We start from the raw sequence: 21,321 nt of genomic DNA on the forward strand, positions 1-21,321 counted from the left end.
AGTTTACTAATATGTACCCACAATTTAATAATCTGTAGGCCCAATTTACTAATCTGTACCCACAATTTAATCTGTGGGTACAGTTTACTAATATGTACCCACAATTCAATAATCCCTGGGTACAGTTGACTAATATGTACCCACAATTCAATAATCTGTGGTTACATTTTACTCATCTGTACCCACAATTTAATAAACAGTGGGTACAGTTTACTAATCTGTACCCACAATTGAATAATCTGTGGGTACAATGCAGTCATCTATGACCTGAGTTTTTATATTACCCATAAAAATGATATTTTTCTACCCTGAAATCAAGGGGGGGTGTAGTTTTACTTCAATGTGAGCATATAAACCTTTTTTTCTTTGAATGTTGTTTGTACAAATGTACCTAATAAAATGTCCGGGCGCATTCGGGGGAAGGGATAGCAACTGCGCTTCGTGTGACGTCACGCGGAGGATCGAGGGGGCGAAGCTGCAATAAACACACAGGGCGTCTGCGCCGCCTATCTAACTGGGACAATAAAGTGTAAAAGGCATCAATGCTTTAGCAATGGATGTATCCGATATGCTTCTCCTCAAACTGCTCCTCTTCGCCTACTTCATACATGGCACTCAAGGTGAGCGCGGACGTTTTGTTGACGAGGGGGAGTCTCCGCGGATGAAATATGTGGAGAAGGGCTTTGCCGAAAGACTGCCCGGTTAGCTTCGCGGCTAATGTTCGGGATGAGCGGGGCCTACTTGTTATGAAGGGGAGTGCACCCTTATCGCCGCGTTCTTTCTTCAAAGCGAGACGCGTCGGAAAGTCGCGCGCCCTTTCGGGCGACGCGTTGAAATAAAAGCACGCTATTGCTCTTTTTCCGCGGGTTGTCACCGCTCCTCTCGCCACTTTATGCTGTATTTCGGTGTCCGTGTCCCCGACGTCCATTGTTGGGAGAAGATGGGAGAAGCTGACTTGACTGCCTTCGGCGCATCGTTAGCTTGAGGCTAAGGCTCACTGTTTTTGTTTTCTTGAATATACTTCGCCGAGAAAAGTCATTCTACACGCTTTGCTCGCCACGTTACATTTAAACAATTTATTTAAAGTTTTTATCCAGTTTGTGTCATGTCTTGCGACTACCCATACTGGTAAATGACTCTTATTTTTTTAGCTAACGGGAGAGGTACGTTGCTACATAAATCAACACTAGGGATGTATACTATCAATAAAGGTTTTGGTGTTCGATTATTTTTCATGTTTAATAGTTGAAATGTACTACCGTTGCTTGTATTTTTGGTGTTAAAAGACACTCGCTTCAAGCAGTTATATAGTTTTAGCCATTTTTCTGTTGGTCCAGAAAAAAAAAAAAACAATTTCCTGTCAATTCTGTCGAGAGTCCATTGCGGATTAACATGACCTGCCTGACCGAGTCTATACTTGTTTTCCCCCTAGAATTGAAATTATAGTTTTTTAATGTTTCTATTTATATTCATAGGATAAATCTTCGTGACGTGGTTCTTAACTCATTCACTACCACTGATGCTGGTAGATCTCCAAGACCGTTGAATTGGCTTGGACGTCTGTCGCCGTCAATGGAGGCCAACAAGTGAATTTTTCACGGTGACGCGTGTATGTGGTTTTTTTGTGGGTGTGATCGTGTTGTGAATCTGCTTTGTGTGTGCATCACTGGAGCGTCATCTACATTTTTTTGTGTCTCGATTCCTTCATTCTCGATATCGACATAAAGAAAATAAACAAAAACTGTGTTGTTCATCGATACGGTGACCGAAGTTAAAATCTATTTAGGAAATGATTATATCAGGTAAACAATATGTAGCAAAATCAAAAAGATACCAGAAGTCATTTTTCTATATGTGGGCTTTCGTTGAAAGCTCATTTCATGATTTTTGTGATCTTTTTGGCATACTTTTGAAATGACGTAGGCCTTCTTTTCATCTAATGACATGAATGTCTTTTGGAATATTTCTAAATAGTCTGGGCTCTTGTACTCACCTCAATGAAAAATTTAATGTTAAGACCTAAATTTTTCATAATGCACAAGTGGTGAAATAACCGAAGCTCAGTTTATTTAGAACATCTTTTACATAGTTACTCTGGATGATGGAAATTCTGCTTCTCGGCCATAATTACAGGGAATCACATAGTGCTTTTACTGAAAATACCCCCTGTTGGTTTCGATCGGTTTCCATAATATGAGCCTCCACATTCTTCGCAGTACTTGGCAGATAGTTCCATCACTGTCATTATACGCTGCACATTTCCGAGAGTTGCGTTGTTTTCTTTTGTCCGAATGGAATTCAGGCAGCTTTTGGAGTTCGAAGCAGTCGAAGAAACGGCTGGAGGTGCCCAAGCAATATTCTCTTTCATGCCCACCACCCACTCTTTATGTGGAGAAATAATTCTACTTTGACATTTGGGGCTGTTATTGATCATAGAAATGAGAGCAGTAGCAGTTCCATTTCATTTAAATACATATTCCCATTTTTAAACGCACTACACTCGGTCTTTTTTTGCTGTATTTTTAACCGTACATGTCAAGTGTCCTAGCAATTATTCCATTGACAAGATATAGTAAATACATGTCACATGATTTGACCGCTTTGATGTCATAATTGGCTAATTTGTTATTTTCTTTCACCTTGCCAATTTAAACACACCCTCTTAACGCTTTCAAACCTGTCTTTTTATTTGGCACAGTGTTATCATAGATTTACTTAGGTATATTACTTCTTGACTGTGGATGAATACTATCGAAAGAATAACTCAATTTGCATGAACATGCATCTGAGCGATGACATTCTTGAGATCTCATAAACTGCCAAATTGTACATTTTCTGGCCAATGAACAGATTGCTGCCTTTAAAATTCTCACAAGTCTCTCTACTTCTAGAAACCTAATACTGCAGCGTTTGTCTTGGTGTTTCCTTTCTGAACAGGACATTATAGGAATCCCCTCAACAAGTACATCCGGCACTATGAAGGTCTTTCCTATGACACACAACTGGTACACAGCAACCACCAGAGAGCCAAGCGGGCACTCTCCCATCAAGACCAGTTTCTTCATTTAGATTTTCATGCTCATGGAAGGTTGGTTAATTTCATTACTATACTAGAGTCATAGATGTCTTCTCTCATCCCCTATTATGACAAAAATCCATGTTGAGAAATTGATGTCGCTGATATCTTAATAGGAAGGAGAATCTAAGTCCCATTAATTAAACAATTGACACACTCAGCGGCTGAAGGTCAGCTCGGTGACACAGTTTCAGTTTTTGTCGTTGGTGACTTTATAACACAATAAAAGGATAACGGTTGATTTTCTGTCTGATTAAAACTTTTGTTCTTGTGTCATAAATGAAAGTACTGTTTGACATGAGTCTGATTCACTTTGGAAATAGGGTGTGGACTGTTGAAAATGCGGAGTTTCGGTACCAATGGACGGAAGTGAAACTTAGCAACTGTGAACTTTATAACTTGGTCACAGCCTGCGATTGTATGAGAATGAAATAAAGTAGTTAGTGAAACCAGTCCACTGTAACTTTGCTCCTCTATGAGCAGTGTGTGCTTCAACAATACCCTTTATGATTGAATTACTGCATAATTGTCTGTAATTGTGACGTGTGCTTTCCCCTAATTTCATTCTTTTCTTAATACACTGTTAACAATTATGTATCGGTTACTTGGTTGTTGTGCTTCATCTGTTAGAATTTTTATTATAGTTGTATGGTCCACTACAGCAGAGAGAACTTCAGGAATTTGCCAACAAATTTGTCACCCACGTATAGTTGGAACATTTGCGAACTGACAAAAATATCTTTATAATGTTAGCTTGCTTTGGTTCTGTGGCTTTGTACTCCACAGTTTCCACTTTGCTGCAGTAGCATCAAGGAGGTGTTTTTTTAATTTTTATTATTTATATTGTGGCCCTTTCTTAATACTTCTCATTACTGTTGAGCCAATGAAAAACCAACAATAGCGAGACAATTAAAACACGTTACGAAATACTAAATTACAAAGTGTGACTGGCTTTTTATTTGAGGTACCAGGAGAAAGGCCTTCATGTTAAACCAATTGATAGACCTTTTTTTAAAAAATTCTTGGGTAATTTGAGGAGATATGGGGTGTTTTAGTAAAACATTTCCACACTCTCCACAACCATCTGGTTTGGAGCTCAGCAAGACTGTTTGTCATCGTGCGTCGAGCTGAGCCTGCCGTTGCAAGCTTCAGATTCTGCTTAATAGGCGGGACGATGATAAGAGCTGTAGAACACACGGAAGGAAGACGCCCGTTTCCTACGTGTCAGCTTCTTTTCCCGTTTGAATTTTGTTCAGCAAAACCTTCCCTCTGAACATTCCATTTATTGTGCAACTTCTACACCCAAAAGATAAATAGCGCTTGCGAATGTCCAAATATACCCAACATTTCCTTTTATTTCTTCCCTCTTTATAAACAATATGTTCTACTGCAGTCAAACCATTTTCTGACTATATCTCATTTCCCAAAGGATGCTTGAATGTTATCTGGATCCAAAACATTCCTGCAAAATATCCACGTTTGTTAATGTTACTTCTTGATTTTATTTCAGGCATTTTAATCTTCGCATGAAGAGAGATACTACTCTCTTTGCACCAGACATGAAGTTGGATGTTTCAGGAGAAGAGTCGACGTTTGACACCTCTCACATTTACACTGGAGAAATATACGGTGAGAAATGAATGTGTTATGCATGGACGAGACACATTTCATAGTCTGACCTCTTGCAAAATGTAATGATATCCAATTCAAGTGTTTGACTACTGCGTTTTATCTTGACAAAAGCAATCATGTTTAGTTTGTGTGTGACTGTCAGAGGGTAGTTATGAAACAAGCTTTAATGATTTGTGTTTTTACATTACTGTATAACTGCGTTGCATTGTACAAAGTGCTGTTTCTGCGTGGTGCCAAATGGAGAATGAGGTTGTTTACAAAAGAGGCTCGGTTAGGCCAGTCATTTGCTTTTGCAGCACACAGACAGACAGTGAGTAGAAAAAAACAAACATGCCACTGCAGAATGTATAAAGGCTTTTGCAACCAAGGGGAATTACGCAAATAGATCATTTCAACCTTTGAAAGAGAGACACAAAGCAACAAATATTAATCACGTGACTTGAAAAAAATGCAAGGGAGTATGGAAACTCCCATTAGAAAACGACATCAGTGGAAACATTTTCATATTTTTTTTTTTGCATAACGAGAAAAAAATCCATTGCTCTCAACACTATAGAACAAATGGTACCTCTTAATACGTTCTTAAAAGTAGTCATTAAGGCTCATGTAGTTCTCTAAAGAAAAAAGGAAATTTAAAATTAAAATGTAGCAAAATTTTGCTTTTCAAAAAGAAAATCGCAAGGTTGGTTAAATACATACAATCATTTTGTGAACTACTAATTGATATGCCACATTTGTTTAAGCCTTCTTTTTTTCCAATTTTAATGCCCGTTAATCCTGTAACAGTTTGAACGTGGGCCAAATATCCGCACTCGTTAAACAGGTATTATCTGGTTCACGTTCACTCACAAAGGAAAGACGAGGAGTAATCGGGCCCTTGAGCAGACGCTAAACAATTGCCGCACAGTGACGATAAGGACCAGGACAAATCACTACTGATGTCACATTGGTCGTCATCACGCCGTCATGCTTGTTTGCTTTTCTTTGTTTTCTCTGAATTGTGCAATTTTATAATCCACCGTCACCACTTTTCTTCTGTGGTTCAATTTCTTGCTGTCGCCTGCCTCTCAAATAAAATCAATATCATTTCTCCCTCAGGTGAGAAGGGCACATTGGCTCATGGCTCCATCGTGGATGGCAAATTTGAGGGCTTCATACAAAGTTACCACGGCAACTACTACGTGGAACCCACTGAGCGATACCTGGAGGGCAAAGACGTGCCTTTCCACTCTGTCATGTATCACGAGGACGACATACGTGAGTCCTTGACAACAACACGCTCACAATTATTCAAAGCGGCCATGCGGAAAGCGCTTTTGTGTCATTTTCTGATTACATATGGGTAGACGATCGGAATGTGTAAGGTCAATCTCATTGAGCTGATGTAGCTGGACTGGTGCGAGACACCCGTTAAGAGCAGTCCTACCCAGGGTGCTCATTAGCTGAGGAACATGATATTTCTCTCAGGCTTTTGGCTCATTAAACCTGTCTATTGAGCAATGGTTGAGATAGTGAGCAACACTCTTGATTTCATTTTGAGTCCTCTTTCACATTTTCCATCTGTTAAATATGAGAATCGGTAAAGAAAATTAGCGTACAGAGACTCAGGTGGCGTGTGAGGATAGCGATTACCTGATCATGAATAGCATTGCAAATAGAGTGACTCAGGGGGATAAGTAGCTAACAATGTCTCCATAATCCTGACAATGTTGTGTCGGCCTCTTTCATTTAGACTATCCTCACAAGTATGGCCCAGAGGGAGGATGTGCTGATAGCTCCGTGTTTGAGAAGATGAGAAAATACCAATCCTCTGCCATGGAAGAGCCATCCAAGGTGAACTTTGACCCACACTTGTTGTCCTGTAATGAAGTAAAAAAAATGATGACTGTTAAGTTTAGTCTGGAATGAGATCCAACACAAAAGCTCTATTGCGCACATATACATGATCACAGACACTCATACCTGTGCACAATTTGGAGGTTTCAGTCGGCCTACCATGACATGTTGACTGCTCAAGTTGCCACTAAATGTGTATCTTGCTAAAAAAAAAAGGTGTGAAAACTAAAATACCAGCTACGTGACAGAACGTCAACACACATCTTAAATCACTTGCCGTCATTGGTGCTGATGGAAAAATCACACTAGCCTGTTTTTACATTGACTACATAGTACTATGGTATATTACAACTGGTTAGGCCCCCAATTTAAGGAGAAGATCAAAAATATCAGATATTATTTATCCACCAAGGGCTTTGTTATTAATGTCTGCACTCTATACTATGTTTAATTGAAGTCCAGTTCATTTTCTCCTTTGTCACCAGCCACTCCACAGTCAAGCAGTCGATAATGAATCTGTGATGTTAAGAAAGAAGAGGATGGCGCAGGCTGAGAAAAACACATGCCAGCTCTTCATCCAAACAGATCACCTCTTCTACAGGCATTACAAGACGAGAGAGGCTGTCATTGCTCAGGTGGGATGCAAATAAACAGATAAACTTGCGTGGGATTAAGTGAGCCACTCATAACGCACGGTTGATTGTGTAACATGACACGCTATAGTGACTCACGACATTTGCTCTCGGAACCTTCTGCGCGCTCATTAGCACGGAGAGCTCCCTTTGTTTCAAGCTTTTTGTAGCACTTTAGCAAAATGGACGATTCGCCGAAAGACCTTTGGCCGACGGACAGTTTGCGGAACGGACATTTCGCCGAAGCGCTCGCCCCGCCCCCGGATCTTGTGTGTACATGTTTTTCAACCTCGGCCCGCGGGCCATATACGGCCTGTTACAGATAACATTCATTTAGGAATAACAACGGCATGTACTGCCCCCCGCTGGACATATTTCTAAATACAAGTACAGTGGTACCTCGTCATACGACCGCTCGTCATACAATATTCTCATCTTACGACGGACATTTCGATCGAATAATTCGCCCGTCATGCGATCAAAATTTTCTTTTAGTCTTTTTTGCATATCGTTCGTGTATAACAATATCTACGAGCACCGAATGAGTTATTCAGACCAGAAAACGCACAACGCGCATGTGCGGGAAAAAGAGGGCTTTCTGGGTAATGAAGTATACTCGTGCACACAACGCAGACAGGCAATGGCACTCTTTCTCAGAATAAAACTTTACCCACAATCAATACGTGGGTAAGCTCAGCTGCTGCATTTCCTGTTACTTTTATCTAATACGAGGAGTATTATATTACTTCTCGTTCGCTGCTCATAAGAACATCAGGGGCACTGGCTCGCAACTCCCCGCAATAGCATCCCCGGTAGCAACTCTATCATAGGCGCCGTTCAAAGCGGATGCGACCACAGATGCTACAAGCTAAAAGGGAGCCGCTAGCCAGCGCCCCCGAAGCTCCCATGAGCAGCGGAGCGATCGCTGATAAAAGACTGCTGCTCGTTGGCAAGTGGTCGTGCGTTATCCGATTGTGAGGACATTTGTGTGCATCATTTTCGGAATATTTTGAAGGGAATAGTACAACAGCGAACAGCCCATCGATAGCGAACGTGAGGGTGGAGTGTTTGTTCCGTTTACGAGTGCGTTGTGTGGGAAAAAAAACTGACCCCCCTGCCCCTTTTGTGCGCCTCTCGCCTCGGCGAAATCCGCCCAATTTTAGTTAGATTAAACACATTTTATTTCTATTAAACCACTAGTTATGTGTTACTTTGTTAATAGATGGGGAATTAGAAGTAATAAAACATTTTTTCCAATCCAATATCCTGTTTTGGGTGTTTTTTCAGATGGCTGGAACGAATTAATTTGTTTTCCATTCATTTCAATGGGAAACGTCCGCTCGAGTTACGAGAACCTCGTCATACGATCTCAGTCTCGGAACGGATTACAATCGTATGTCGAGGTACCACGTACTACAATGTGCTGCCAATTTTTTATATATTTTTTTATCCTTGCGTTTAAAGTAGTAGCGATTTGGACACGCAATGTAATTTATCAAAGCTAGGGATTGATATCTGACACTGAGAAAAAACAACACTAGAAGACTTATGTGAAATTCTAAGTGCCTTGGACAGACTAGAGGGCTTGGAGAACAATACCTGGAAATGCCATGGAACACACTTTTACTTCTAGTTTAATTTTAAATAATTTCCCATTATTTTAGGAAATATATATTCAAAATGATTTGCTAAGAACCTTAATTCAAAGATTAATCTCAACGTTTTCTATGCTGGTGTAAATTTTCTGGAGTAGGATTTCTAGATTTACAATTTCATTACAGTCGTACTTACTGTTACTACTACTTTATTTTCTCTTTCTTCTGTCACTTACTGTTCTGCATGATCTCCAAATGGCTACTACTTTAAAAGCAAGGATAAAATAAAAAATATAAAAAATTGGCAGCAAATTGTAGTACGTACTTGTATTTAGAAATATGTCCAGCGGGGGGCAGTACATGCCCTTGTTATTCCTAAATGAATGTTATCTGTAACGGCCGAGGTTGAAAAACATGTACACATGATCCGGGGGCGGGGCGAGCGCTTCGGCGAAACGTCCGTTCCGTGAACTGTCCGTCGGCCAAACGTCCGTCGGCGAAACGTCTTTCGGCGAATCGTCCGAGCACCCAATCGTAATGGTGGAAAGGATTTCTGTTCTTCTGGATTGTGGGTACACACAAATCAAATCATGTTTTTTTCATTCAGTTTATTCAAAAATTATCAAAATGAAGCGCCATTTTGTGGTTCAATATATATATTAAACATCTCTTATCAGCCTATCAGTTCCTCAAATTCTTGTGGCCATGTGTAAGCATATTGTCATATATTTTCAGATTTCTAGCCACGTCAAGGCCATTAATGCCATCTATCAAGGCACAGATTTCTTAGGGATTCGCAACATCAGTTTCATGGTGAAAAGAATCCGGGTAAGACTTCTATTTAAGACCCCCCCGCACTCACTTATGTTTATATTGGAAATACTCCTCACCGTGTCTCCTCCAAACAAACCCTCTCCATCCCCCACAGATAAACACCACCAGTGACGAGAAGGACAGGTCCAACCCGTTTCGTTTTGAAAACATCGGCGTGGAGAAGTTCCTGGAGCTGAACTCTGAGCAGAACCACGACGACTACTGTTTGGCCTATGTCTTCACCGACCGAGACTTTGATGATGGCGTGTTGGGCCTGGCCTGGGTGGGAGCCCCCTCAGGTACCATAATACTACTGTGCCAGTCAGATTCGGATTAGTCTGCATTTGTGAAAATAAGTGCTGAAAATGCATGGGCGCAAATTGAGAACAAGTGAGTTCTGAATCTCTGAGTTATAGGCAGAAACACTTGGTCAGATTTTTGAATTTTTTGCTTTTGGTGGGTTTAAAACCTTTTCCATTCACTTTTGCCATCACGAGTTGAAGCATTGTGTTCAAGAAATTACAGCACTATTTGGTGTTTCATTCTAACTGAGTGACTAATGGGAACCACACTCAAGTATTTAAAAGCAACATGGTTCTTTTTTTGTGGAGACATTAAAACAAGTATTTCTAATCTCTTTTTATTTTTTTCTCTCTCTTATCTCACAACATTACATGCATGCTTTAAAAATGTGCTTATCTTTGTTAGGGAGTTCTGGAGGGATCTGTGAAAAAAGCAAGTTGTACTCGGATGGAAAGAAGAAATCGCTCAACACAGGCATCATCACAGTTCAAAACTACGCCTCCCACGTGCCTCCTAAAGTCTCCCATATCACCTTTGCGCATGAAGTAGGGCACAACTTTGGATCCCCGGTGAGTAGTTGATGTAATAATTTCACTGGCAGCAAGAAGGATTAAATTGAGCGTGGCTACCTTTTGTCTCCTCATTTTCATTTAACCTTTACGTTTTTTTTTCTTGCTCCTACACAGCATGACTCCGGGTCTGAGTGCACACCAGGTGAAGCCAAAAGCCAAGACAAAAAGGAGAAAGGCAATTACATCATGTATGCAAGAGCTACGTCAGGAGACAAGTTGAACAACAACAAATTCTCCATCTGTAGCGTACGGAACATCAGCCAGGTGCTGGAGAAAAAGAGAAGCAACTGTTTTGTTGGTATGTATTAGGCTGTTGGAGAAAAACTTCAAATGTACCAAGTTGCATTGGCTTTCAAGAAAATATCAGATTGATTCCAGTGTTTTATTTTACTGGCTTTATTTAGCTCATTTCTAGGTATCAGATAGGGATTTTTTTCTTTTACACCCACTTCTTTACCACATTTGCTCTATTTAAAACAGAGATCTCCAGCAGGGTTAAATAGATATATGCATAAAGACTCGTATTTTTTCAATAACTATGGCTCCATGCAATGCTTTGTATTTTTGAAAAAACCCGACATTTTCACCCAGCATTCGGAGGGCTTGATTGCGGTTTAAGAACAGTTTAAGGGTAGCAGTGGGTGGTTATGACAGATTTAAAAAGTGTCATAAAAAATAAGATGCTATGCGATGGCTAGCACTGCCAAACGTCACAATAGAGCAGTTCTTAATCCAAGTAAGATTCTTGTAGCAGATGTCTTGTCGCTGGGAACATTTGTCCTCATATTTCTTCCCTTACCAACCAGAGTCTGGTCAGCCCATCTGTGGAAATGGCCTCGTGGAGCCAGGAGAAGAGTGTGACTGCGGCTACAGTGACCAGTGCAGGGATCAGTGTTGCTACGATGCCAACCAGGCCGATAACAAGAAGTGCAAATTAAAGCCCAACAAAATCTGCAGGTAGATTTGCAAACTGTCTGTGTGTACTTTTCACAACCAAGCGCGTTGGAGCTAACGTCTTCCACTTTGGCCCTCAGTCCCAGCCAGGGTCCCTGTTGCACCCCCGAGTGTGGCTACAAGGGGCGCAATGAAAAGTGCAGGGACGAATCGGAGTGCGCTCATCAGGGCATGTGTAACGGAGTGAGTCCCCAGTGTCCGTCATCGGAGCCCAAGGCCAACTTCACCGCCTGCCACGGCGAAACTCAAGTCTGTCTGAACGGGGTGAGTGATTGGAAGTCATTGAGATTCAAGGCCCCTTTGTCACGTGGCTGACAACCCCCCTGGCACCCCCGCTTCGTGCCCACAGGGCTGCTCCGGCTCCATCTGTGAGAAGTACGGCCTGGAAGCCTGCACGTGCGCCAGCCAAGAAGGAAAGGATGAAACGGAGCTTTGTCACGTGTGCTGCATGGAGAAGAGTGAGTCATGTGCTTTAACGTGCGCCCCGAGAGGTTTTTTTTTCCGCCTCCCGTCATTACTCACCGTGTTTCGCCCCTCCAGTGAATCCCAACACATGCAGCAGCACGGGGTCGGAGCGCCTGGCTCGTTTCTTCAATAAGAAAGTGACCACCCTGCCGGCTGGCTCGCCGTGCAACGATTTCAAGGGTTATTGCGACGTGTTCATGAAGTGCCGTCTGGTGGATGCGGACGGCCCCCTCGCTCGCCTCAAGAAGGCCATTTTCAACCCGGAGCTTTATGAAAACATTGCAGAGTGGATTGTGGTAAGTAAAATCTCTTATAAAGAAAGACAGAAAAAAATCCTGGGAAGTACAGGCTTTGAATGTCCTCCTTGTTCATTTGGGGGGAAAACAAAGTAAACATAATTATAGAAACATAAAACTGTGTGTGAATGTGAACCAATGTAAAACACTTTGGGCATGGTAAAAAGGTGTAGATAATTTTAACCATTTCGGTAGTGTCCATTTACTATGTAAATCTTTGATTTGATTTGACTTTCAGGCCCACTGGTGGGCAGTACTGCTAATGGGAATTGCTCTCATCATGCTCATGGCTGGCTTCATTAAGATCTGTAGTGTACATACACCCAGCAGTAACCCCAAGCTTCCGCCGCCAAAACCACTTCCAGGTGAGTCCATGCACGTGATTGAGTATAGCGATAAAAATGCCTTGTGCTAATATGCTTCTCCTAAACACCTAACGTAAAAATGTATCATGTAAAATTCAAGTGCTGAAAAGTTTTTTTGCTGATTTTTTTTCTTTTTTCCCCCATAAATTATTATTACAATATTACAAAATCTATTCTTATTGCTGTTTCATTGAAACTCAATTTTATATAAGGCAAAATATGTAGAAAACACTAATTCATGTATTTATTATATTTTAAAAATGTATTATAATTTATCTTATTTTCTGGCAAAATATGTGCAAGCCTTAAAATGAGTATAATTTATAATATTCCATTCATTTATACAGTGGTACCTCAACATACGATCTTAATCCGTTCCGGGACTGAGATCGTATGTCGAGCTTTTCGTAAATCGAGCGGACGTTTTCCATTGAAATGAACTAAAAACAAATTAATTCGTTCCAACCCTCTGAAAAAACAGGATATTGGATTGGAAAAAATGTTTTATTTCTTCTAATTTGCCATCTATTAACAAAGTAACACATAACTAGTGGTTTAATAGAAGTAAAATTAGACGCATTTCGAAGGGGGAAGAGAGAGAGACGGACAGAGAGATGGGTGGGGGCGTTAATTCGTTCCAACCCTCTGAAAAAAACACCAAAAACAGGATATTGGATTGGAAAAAATGTTTTATTTCTTCTAATTCGCCATTTATTAACAAAGTAACACATAACTAGTGGTTTAATAGTAATAAAATATGTTATTTAATATAACTAAAATTGGGCGGTGTTGTGTGCACGAGTATACTTCATTACCCAGAAAGCCCTCTTTGCTCGCGCATGCGCGTTGTGCGTTTCCTGGTCGAAACTCGTCTGAATAAACCGTTCAGTGCTCGTAGATATCTGTTTAGACGGAAGAGATGCGGCAAAAAAAGACAGTGCGCTACAATGATAAACAGCCTCTCATGTCTTGGCCACCTGGCTTGGTCGCATCTCGAAATTTTGATCGTATCGCGGGCGAATTATCCGATCGAAATTTTCGTCGTATCACGAGCTGATCGTAGGTCGAGGTACCACAATTTGTTTTAAATTCTATCACATTTCATTGGCAGAATCCAAACCGTCAAGGTTTTTATTTGATTTGATTTTGATTTATTTTTAACAATTTTCTTATATAATATTTGGGAGGAGAGCAGTCTATTTTTTTTTTTTTTTTTTTTCCATCTCATTGAGGTTCTCCCTTTGCCCCCAGGCACTTTGAAGCGACGGCGAGCGCAACAGCACGCCAACTCCCAGGTGCAGCATCAGTCGCAGCACGGCGGTCAGCGGCAGGGCCAGAGGCAGCCTCAGCGGCAGTCCCAGCAGCAGCAGCAGCAGCAGCAGCAGCAGCACCAACGGCACCACCGTCAGCCCAGAGAGAACTATCAGATGGGCCAAATGAGACGCTGAGACCTCTGGCCGCCCCGCAAAAAAAAAGCTCTCCCCCTCCGCCCGCCACCCCCTCCAATGCCTTGGCTCCTCCTTGTGCCTACAGTGGGAAACTTAAGCGTCACTCCATCCAAAGAAAAGCTCGTCGGTAACCGCCGTCTCCTCCATCTCCAAGACGCGCGAAAGAAGAGGAAAAAGCTGGCGACTCAAGAATTCCTCCGCCGTCGCCGCCACGCAATCTGGCTTCTGTTTTCCACGGTCATCTCGTTTCGCTTCATTTCACAGGAGTGCCAAGGAGTTTTAAGGAACCATCTGTAGCTTTAGTCCACTTTTGTGCTGTGTTCCGGTTCTGTTGCGATGTCGTCTCGAGTGACGCGCTTGTGGCTGCCGGTGAGTTGTCGCGTGCTTTTCTTGCGCCGTTTTCGCCACAAACAGGAGAGAGATACACTCGGCGGGGGATCGGCGCCACTTTTTGGATTTGCCCAAATGGGCGAAAGACACATGCCTCCGTTCTCTCGTGCGGACAGTCTCCTGCATGTGACTGTACATATTTAGTGTATCATAAGTGAAAACGAACTATTTCTTCTACTGTAAATGTGTAATTCTTCACTCTTTTTTTTCTTTTATGTTTCGGTTAGCACTCTCAGGACTTTTAACACATAAATGAAGGAATGACGGTCGGCAGGAGTTCCTCGGATCTTGTCAGATCCTCTCTGCGGTCGCCCAATCAGGTGGAGTTTGTTCGTTTTGGGTCGCTCGCTTCTCAGTTTGAGCATAGTCACCATATCCTTTTTTTTAATATATCCCTGAAGCTCATCATTCCATTGTTTTATTTCATGCTCGCTTGCGGCATGTGTGAGAAGCTTAACGGGAGAAAAGAAAGCATCCTTTTGCTTATTAAATATTGTTTTACCCATTTAATTTAGCTGAATGAAGAATGAATAACCACTAGATAAAACCGCGATGAGATATAAGGAAAACGGCAGAAATTGAAGGCGACTGCCACTTCGATTAAAAGTGAGTCTTACTGAAGCGTATGGAAGTAAGTTTCAAAATGACGTGGTGTGAATGTGTTTAAAAAGTTGTTCTTAAAATAGAAAATCTTAACTTTTCTGGGCATGCACAGGCATTCATTTAATATGACTTGATTGACTTTGGTCCGGGATTAAGCTCAACACTATACTGAAGACAATTAATGTGAAAATAAAAGAAAGTTTTGTTGAGGCAAGATTTTCACATACTACATTGACTTGCTGCTCCACCGTCTTCCACTTCCTAAATTAAACCGCTTGTATTTTTTTCTTCTTTTTTTTCCTTTCACTAAATAACACAATTCCATTGCCTCGGCACGATTGTCTATGCTTTGGCAGACTAATACTTTGACACTTAACAATTAAGCACATGATTTTTGCATTATGTAGTTATTTGGAATTGAGTTTATCTTGGCATTATTACGTTTAATAGAGTGCATGCAGTTCAATTCACAAGTAATGTCTTACAACACTGTCCTGAGGGATTTGCTCTGAAGAGGAAAAGTGTCACAGTTAATGTCACGCGTGACGCAACCAAATCAGACTTATGTCTGTATTAACATTTTTTTATTAAAAAAAAAAAATTGACTCTTGTTTAAATGTCATATTTTTTTCGGGCTCCAGAATCGAAGATGTAAACTTGTATAGTTCTTTGAAAATTTGCATTTCATCGAAAACTGAAAATTACATTTTGATACGTCTGTTGATTCTTTTTGTTTCATTCCAATTTAAAGATGTTCTTATGTGACAAACCTCTTAAGTTATTTATGTTCTTATATGTGCTAGATCAACTGGAGTTTGCTTATAATACTTTTCCTCCACTGTCATCAATGATATATATATATAAAAAATTTGAGTGTGATGGATTAAATGTGACATTCTCATTTTTGTCTTTGATATCCTGTGGCATGGTTTGGCTAGAAGAGCAGAAGAATAATGCCTGTAAATTGACTTCTCATTTCATAGTCTTGGTAAAAAAAAAAATAGAAAAAAAAGGAAAAGATTTTAGCTAAACGTGCACTGCAATGTCCAAATTGATTTTGAAATGTCGTATAGGTGATGTAGGCCGAAAGATCACTCGATTAAAAAGTAATACTACTGTCTGATTTTAATGTTCACTGTGTTTTATACAGTATTGGAATTTTTTTGTTCACTTTGAACATTTTTACAAAAAAAAGCAAAAACATTCAATTGTATTGTGCAAAGAGATGTAATTTTTTGGAGTACTTGAAATGCATTAAATGACTCATTCAATAAATTAGACCACTGTTTACTGTTAGCTTCTCTCTCTGGAGAAGCTCGCTTTTAATTTTTACTTTATCAACTAATTTTGATCAATGTGTGACAGAATATGACACATTTGGAGGAGACGGATTTTATTTGGTCACGGTATTTTTTGAAGAGAAGGAAAGTGCGGAATAGTAAAAAGTAGTAAATACAAAATTGCAATTCCACTCTCAGACTGGTGGGGGCAGTGTGGCCCCATTGGATCAACACAAATCAATGGGAGAAGAAACAGCCGCGAGATATTCAAATTCATTAGTTAAATAACAGCGCTTATTTTTTTTAGATGCGACTTTATTACATTGAGAAAATTCGTTCCTTGGTGAGTCAGATCATCATGTCGATAGTTCAGTTTAAGCTTGTATTAAACGAACCTGTTATTATATTAAATCTAATCATTTTGTAAGCCTGTGCATTTGTTTGCTATGTTGAGTTGATTTAATAAGTGATTCGGTTAGTAAAACCAGAGACAAAAAATCCTTAAATACCGCTATGTTTGGAAAAGGGATTCGTTTAATTTGCATTAATGTTAAAATGCACGATTTGAAGGTCTATTTAGTTCTACCTTTTTTTTTTGGATGCCAATATGCTGCCAGCTCGTACGCTAATTAGTAAAATGTTCTGAACGGTAAGGAGCTCATAATACAAAATATTATACTATGAATTAAAGAATATAATATTGACAACTGGTTTGTAAAAATTTAATTTAAACAAAACTGTGAAAGGCAGGAATGCATGAGGTACACTTGAGAAAATAAAACAAAAACTTAAAAAAAAAAGAAAACTTAAACGACCACAGATAAACAGAATCATACCGTATAGCAGACTGCCATTGACAATTATAGACCTCAATTTTTTTTGACTGGGATGGCTGGCATTGAGTGATCATCTTTTTCTTCCATTAACTGCAAAAGATGTCCAATCCAATTTGACATTCTGGCCTCCCCGGCAAAATGGATAGGACATCAATCGCCGTCAATGGCAGCCAATGAGTTTATAACATCTGACAGTACAGTACCATATTCACATTAATCTATTCTTTGAACTTAAATTAATGAGTAGATGACTCATTTTATGCACATTTGGGCAAAGAAGGTGTAACTACAATCTATTATGCCAGGAAAAATCCTTATGTGCTGAACCCTTGCTTAGCCACGTCATTATAATCAGGGCATCTGATTCAGTAGAATGTATTTCAATGTTTCAAATTATTCAGATCAATGTCAATCAGCTCCATATAATGTATGTTTTTCACATAAACCTGATGGCTTTTAGAATTGTGTCACGGCAGCAAATGCCACCCGAGTTTAACTCATGGTGATCATCTCGTATTTGTCCTTCAGACTGCAGTCCTCGTCCTCCTCATCTTCATCTTCCTCCTCCTCAGCCCCCTCCTCTTGGGGCTTCTCGGCCTCGCATCGGGGATGATGAAGCTCGATGAGCAGGTAGTACAGGACGGCCGCCACTACGGCCCCAACCATGGGGCCCGCCACCGGGATCCACCACCAGTAGTCTGCCGTGCTGCGTAGAGACAAACGGTAGGTGATCATTTCGGAGTGTGTCATAGATCGACAACAACCACGACAATCGATCGCGTCTGTTGAATGCATGTGACGTTATATAATCAGCTAACCATGCTTGTTGCCTAATCATCTATTTCAATCGATACATTTGCTTTTCATTACCAGTTTGCATGTGCTTGATGCTGGACATTAATGTAGCATTTAAAACTATGTTGTCATCTTACATTTTAGCTCACAGTATGCATAGATTTCAGTCCCCCACTTCAGCGATTCAAAATAGTTTTTAAAATGTGCACTCAACGGTAGTTTAAGTCTGGAAAAAGTCCAAAATGGGGTGAGTCATAAGGCACCACTGTCATAAAATTCCAAATGCAATCACCTGAAAACCTCCATCCCCCATCCGGCTACAGCGGTGAACAGTCGGGGTCCCAGGTCCCTGGCGGGGTTTAAGGGGTAGCCACAGTTGAGTCCCATAGACACACCGATGGCCATGATGATGAGCCCGATAGCTAGTGGCTCGACGCCTTTTGGGGCACCGATGTTTCCGCCGTCAATGATGGCCAAGATGCACACAACTAGCATGCCAGTGCCCACCACCTGCAAGGAGGAAGATATGCAAACCCTCTGACTGCTTCAAGCACATTTTTGCGAACATTAAACTAGTTTCATGGCAGGCTTAAATACTAAAAAATGCATGGGATGCCCAAAAACGTTTTGATGTTAACACCATTAAAACATTCAGGGTTTCAGTCGAACTTCATTTGAGTCATTACTGGCTCATTTGCATCCCAATGTAGACTAAAATCACAAATGTGTTTGATTTTTAGACTTTTGTAAGCACATATCTATTTGCGAAAAGTGATTTAAAAACAAACAAACAAACAAACAAACAAACAAACAAACGTCGGCATCGGCCACGTGAGCGTCCATTGTTTGGATAACCAGGAAAAGTAGTTGCAAAGTATCTAAACTGACGTGAGTGGTTTTTAACACTTTGTAACCCCGCAATGTTATCTTTGGATCAGTGCACTAAGTTAACAGACGGGAAAATGGTGTTCGTATAGATCCGACCGGAAGGTGAACGCCAGGAAATAGCTCATTCAACCTCAAAACCAAGCCGAACAAAAGAGGGGGTTGTTCCTAGACCAATCAATGATTGGCTCAATCAATTTGCGTTACCGACATTTCTGCGTTTTTTTGGGGGGGTGATTTGGAGTCAGACTGAGATTAAGAATATAATATTCATGTTATTGGGCCATGGTGATGTGAATTCACCTGGTCGATGAACCCTCCGAGAACGGACAGGTGCCTCGCCGGATAGGATGCGAAGATGTGACCGGTCGCATTGATTCCCGTCACAGACAGAATCCCGCTGGTGAAGTCCATGAAAGCATCTGTGAATATTCAGAGTGTTTTTACTTGTCATTCTGGCATTTCAAATCTTCAAATTTCTTTGCGAATGCAATAGAAAGCTGTCATTCCCAACCATATCATTCAATGGGCCATTGTACATTACATATTACATATTTTGAGATGTGAAAACCAATTCTTGGGGGAAACTGCCTGTTTTAGTTAGTTTTTAAATTAAAGACTTTCTGACTTATTAGGCATGTAGGCTCACCGTAGTATAATCCAAATACTGCAGCGGCTCCCGCAAATGCGCCGAGAAACTGAGCGATGACGTAGAAAGGAAACTTCCAGATCTTCAGTTTGCCAAGGATGACCATAGCCAGGGAGACGGCGGGGTTCACGTGGCCCCCTGGGATGGAAAACAGAGGCCACAATGAGAGAGGTGCTTGTTGTACCATGTTTAAACCCATTGAAGGGCACTCTTTTAACTCGTCAATGACGCATCCAGTCCTCCCAGTTTGAAATGAATTGCATATCTATTATTGTTAATGGCAGGCAATGACTTAATACTAAATAGGTATTCATCTTGAAAATTTTAAACTTTTTTGCCTTTATAGTTGAGAAAAATAGATTAAATAGAGATTATATTGTAATTATTCCCGTTGTTCTTTTCAAATGTTCATCCTTTTTTTTTTATTAAAAGCAAAAATATTTTTAATGAATGTTTAATATCCTATTTTAATCATCATTTACCAACATTAGCGTTACTGGGATCCAGAACCAGAGTGTAGATGTCTTTGTTCATTTTAATTGTATTTTTTATCTATTTATAATTTTCTTTATTTAAAAAAAAAAGAAAGTAAAAATAATCCTTTCAAAAAAGATAATCAAAACAATGATCTAATTATAATTGTTTGGTGTCTGCATAAGTCGTAGAGGCTTAAAAGGTCAGGACGCAAAATGTGATGTCAATGCACATGTACGCCAATTTAGATATTTTAAAGGACCACAAATAGCATATTTTAAGAATTAATAGATTTAAGCTTACCATGTAAAATCTTTTGATTCCATCAAGCTATTTGGCCTTGCAGTAAAAATGGCAAACTAACGCCGTCACAGTGATCGATAATCGCAGGACATTCAGCGCCGCCGGTTACGGACGACCCCGGAAAGGTTGAATTAGGCCTGGCACTACCAAATCAATGGTTAGCGCACGCTCATTGACCCCATGGCCGGACACGGAGATGAACCACCATTCATCTGTCTAACGCTATTGCATACGACTAACAACCCATGTGAACATCCTTTTTATGTTTGTTTCACTGAAAGAATTCCTAGAATGGAATTTACCTGATACTCCACCGGCCACATAAACCGCCATCATCAGTCCAACGGAGAATCCAATGTGCACGGTGAGCGGCTCGCCCAAAGAGTTTCGACTCAGAACCGTTTGAGCAACGGAGCCGCAGCCAAACAACTAAACCAAAAAGAATGTGAGGAAAAAAAACACAAACCGCTTCCTATTGTTATGTCATAATGCATATCATATACTCACTGGGCCCGTTACACAAGTTAGACTTTTTTCTAATCATATTTGTATTTATTTTGTGAAAAAAATGCGTACTAAACTATCGAGCCAGCGTATCATTTAAAACACAAACCATTGGGGAACATTTTATAATGTTTTAAATCAAATGATCAGATCAAACTGGTACTTACAACCAAAACAAAGGTCCCGAGGAATTCTGCCAGGAATTCCTTGAATATTCCATGTTTGATCGCACAGTGTTTCCTCATCCTTTTCTCGTGTGGTTCCAAAGATTGCCCGCGCTGACTGCGATAATAAAAATTGCTTGCCGCAGAGTGGATGTCATGCCAGTCGCCTCTGCCTAAATTCAGCCATTCAGCGGGCAGAATTGATCCGCTCGCACAACATCACACTTTCCAGTAACGCAGAATGACACGTGTGGTTGCGAGTGTGTCGTGACTGCCTGTTTGGATGATTACCACCATGTGGAAGCTGTTTTTTTTGTTTGTTTTCTCTCAGTTTCTAGCTTTTTTGTGGGGAAGGTTCAGTAACATCATGTAACATCAAAAATAACCCTTATAGTTGGAAGATAATTCAGATGAACTGCCTTAACCCTCTGGCTACACAACGCTGGGACGA

The 21,321-nt window shown here is 40.6% G+C and overlaps 2 protein-coding genes across 3 annotated transcripts; one reads left to right on the top strand and one right to left on the bottom strand.

Annotated features, from left to right (window-relative positions):
- Window positions 1–443: 443 nt before the first annotated feature.
- On the top strand, window positions 444–16,271 carry LOC144071429 (disintegrin and metalloproteinase domain-containing protein 10-like). 2 transcript variants are annotated; one of them, XM_077596528.1, is made up of 16 exons: window positions 444–620; window positions 2,938–3,088; window positions 4,587–4,705; window positions 5,807–5,965; window positions 6,441–6,541; window positions 7,030–7,179; window positions 9,507–9,599; window positions 9,700–9,883; window positions 10,293–10,456; window positions 10,574–10,757; window positions 11,266–11,416; window positions 11,494–11,677; window positions 11,763–11,871; window positions 11,954–12,174; window positions 12,413–12,539; window positions 13,791–16,271. In XM_077596528.1, exons 1-16 carry the CDS (start codon window positions 554–556, stop codon window positions 13,985–13,987), a joined length of 2,361 nt encoding a protein of 786 aa, XP_077452654.1. In that variant the 5' UTR covers window positions 444–553; the 3' UTR covers window positions 13,988–16,271. The 2 variants fall into 2 exon arrangements, with proteins under 2 accessions (XP_077452654.1, XP_077452655.1); XM_077596529.1 differs by lacking the exon at window positions 444–620 and adding an exon at window positions 756–1,609.
- A 697-nt stretch (window positions 16,272–16,968) lies between these two features.
- Window positions 16,969–21,042, bottom strand: aqp9a (aquaporin 9a). Its single transcript, XM_077597465.1, has 6 exons — window positions 20,874–21,042; window positions 20,505–20,631; window positions 19,426–19,563; window positions 19,080–19,198; window positions 18,184–18,401; window positions 16,969–17,802 (listed from the first exon to the last, which is right to left on the bottom strand). The coding sequence occupies exons 1-6, from the start codon at window positions 20,949–20,951 to the stop codon at window positions 17,589–17,591; spliced, it is 894 nt and encodes a 297-aa protein (XP_077453591.1). The 5' UTR covers window positions 20,952–21,042; the 3' UTR covers window positions 16,969–17,588.
- Window positions 21,043–21,321: the final 279 nt, after the last annotated feature.

Source organism: Stigmatopora argus, chromosome 3 (genome assembly GCF_051989625.1).
Source record: "Stigmatopora argus isolate UIUO_Sarg chromosome 3, RoL_Sarg_1.0, whole genome shotgun sequence".
NCBI lineage: Eukaryota > Metazoa > Chordata > Actinopteri > Syngnathiformes > Syngnathidae > Stigmatopora > Stigmatopora argus.

What these genes read in the sequence shown, in the direction of transcription:
- aqp9a (XM_077597465.1), bottom strand. Translation starts at nt 20,951, where the DNA reads ATGAGGAAACACTGTGCGATCAAACATGGAATATTCAAGGAATTCCTG. An exon ending in AGTATTTGGATTATACTACG is followed by an intron (nt 19,199 to 19,425) that starts GTGAGCCTACAT and finishes GAATATTCACAG; the next exon opens with ATGCTTTCATGGACTTCACC. An exon ending in TCGGAGGGTTCATCGACCAG is followed by an intron (nt 18,402 to 19,079) that starts GTGAATTCACAT and finishes TCCTCCTTGCAG; the next exon opens with GTGGTGGGCACTGGCATGCT.
- LOC144071429 (XM_077596528.1), top strand. Translation starts at nt 554, where the DNA reads ATGGATGTATCCGATATGCTTCTCCTCAAACTGCTCCTCTTCGCCTAC. An exon ending in TCATGGTGAAAAGAATCCGG is followed by an intron (nt 9,600 to 9,699) that starts GTAAGACTTCTA and finishes CATCCCCCACAG; the next exon opens with ATAAACACCACCAGTGACGA. An exon ending in GAGAAGCAACTGTTTTGTTG is followed by an intron (nt 10,758 to 11,265) that starts GTATGTATTAGG and finishes CTTACCAACCAG; the next exon opens with AGTCTGGTCAGCCCATCTGT.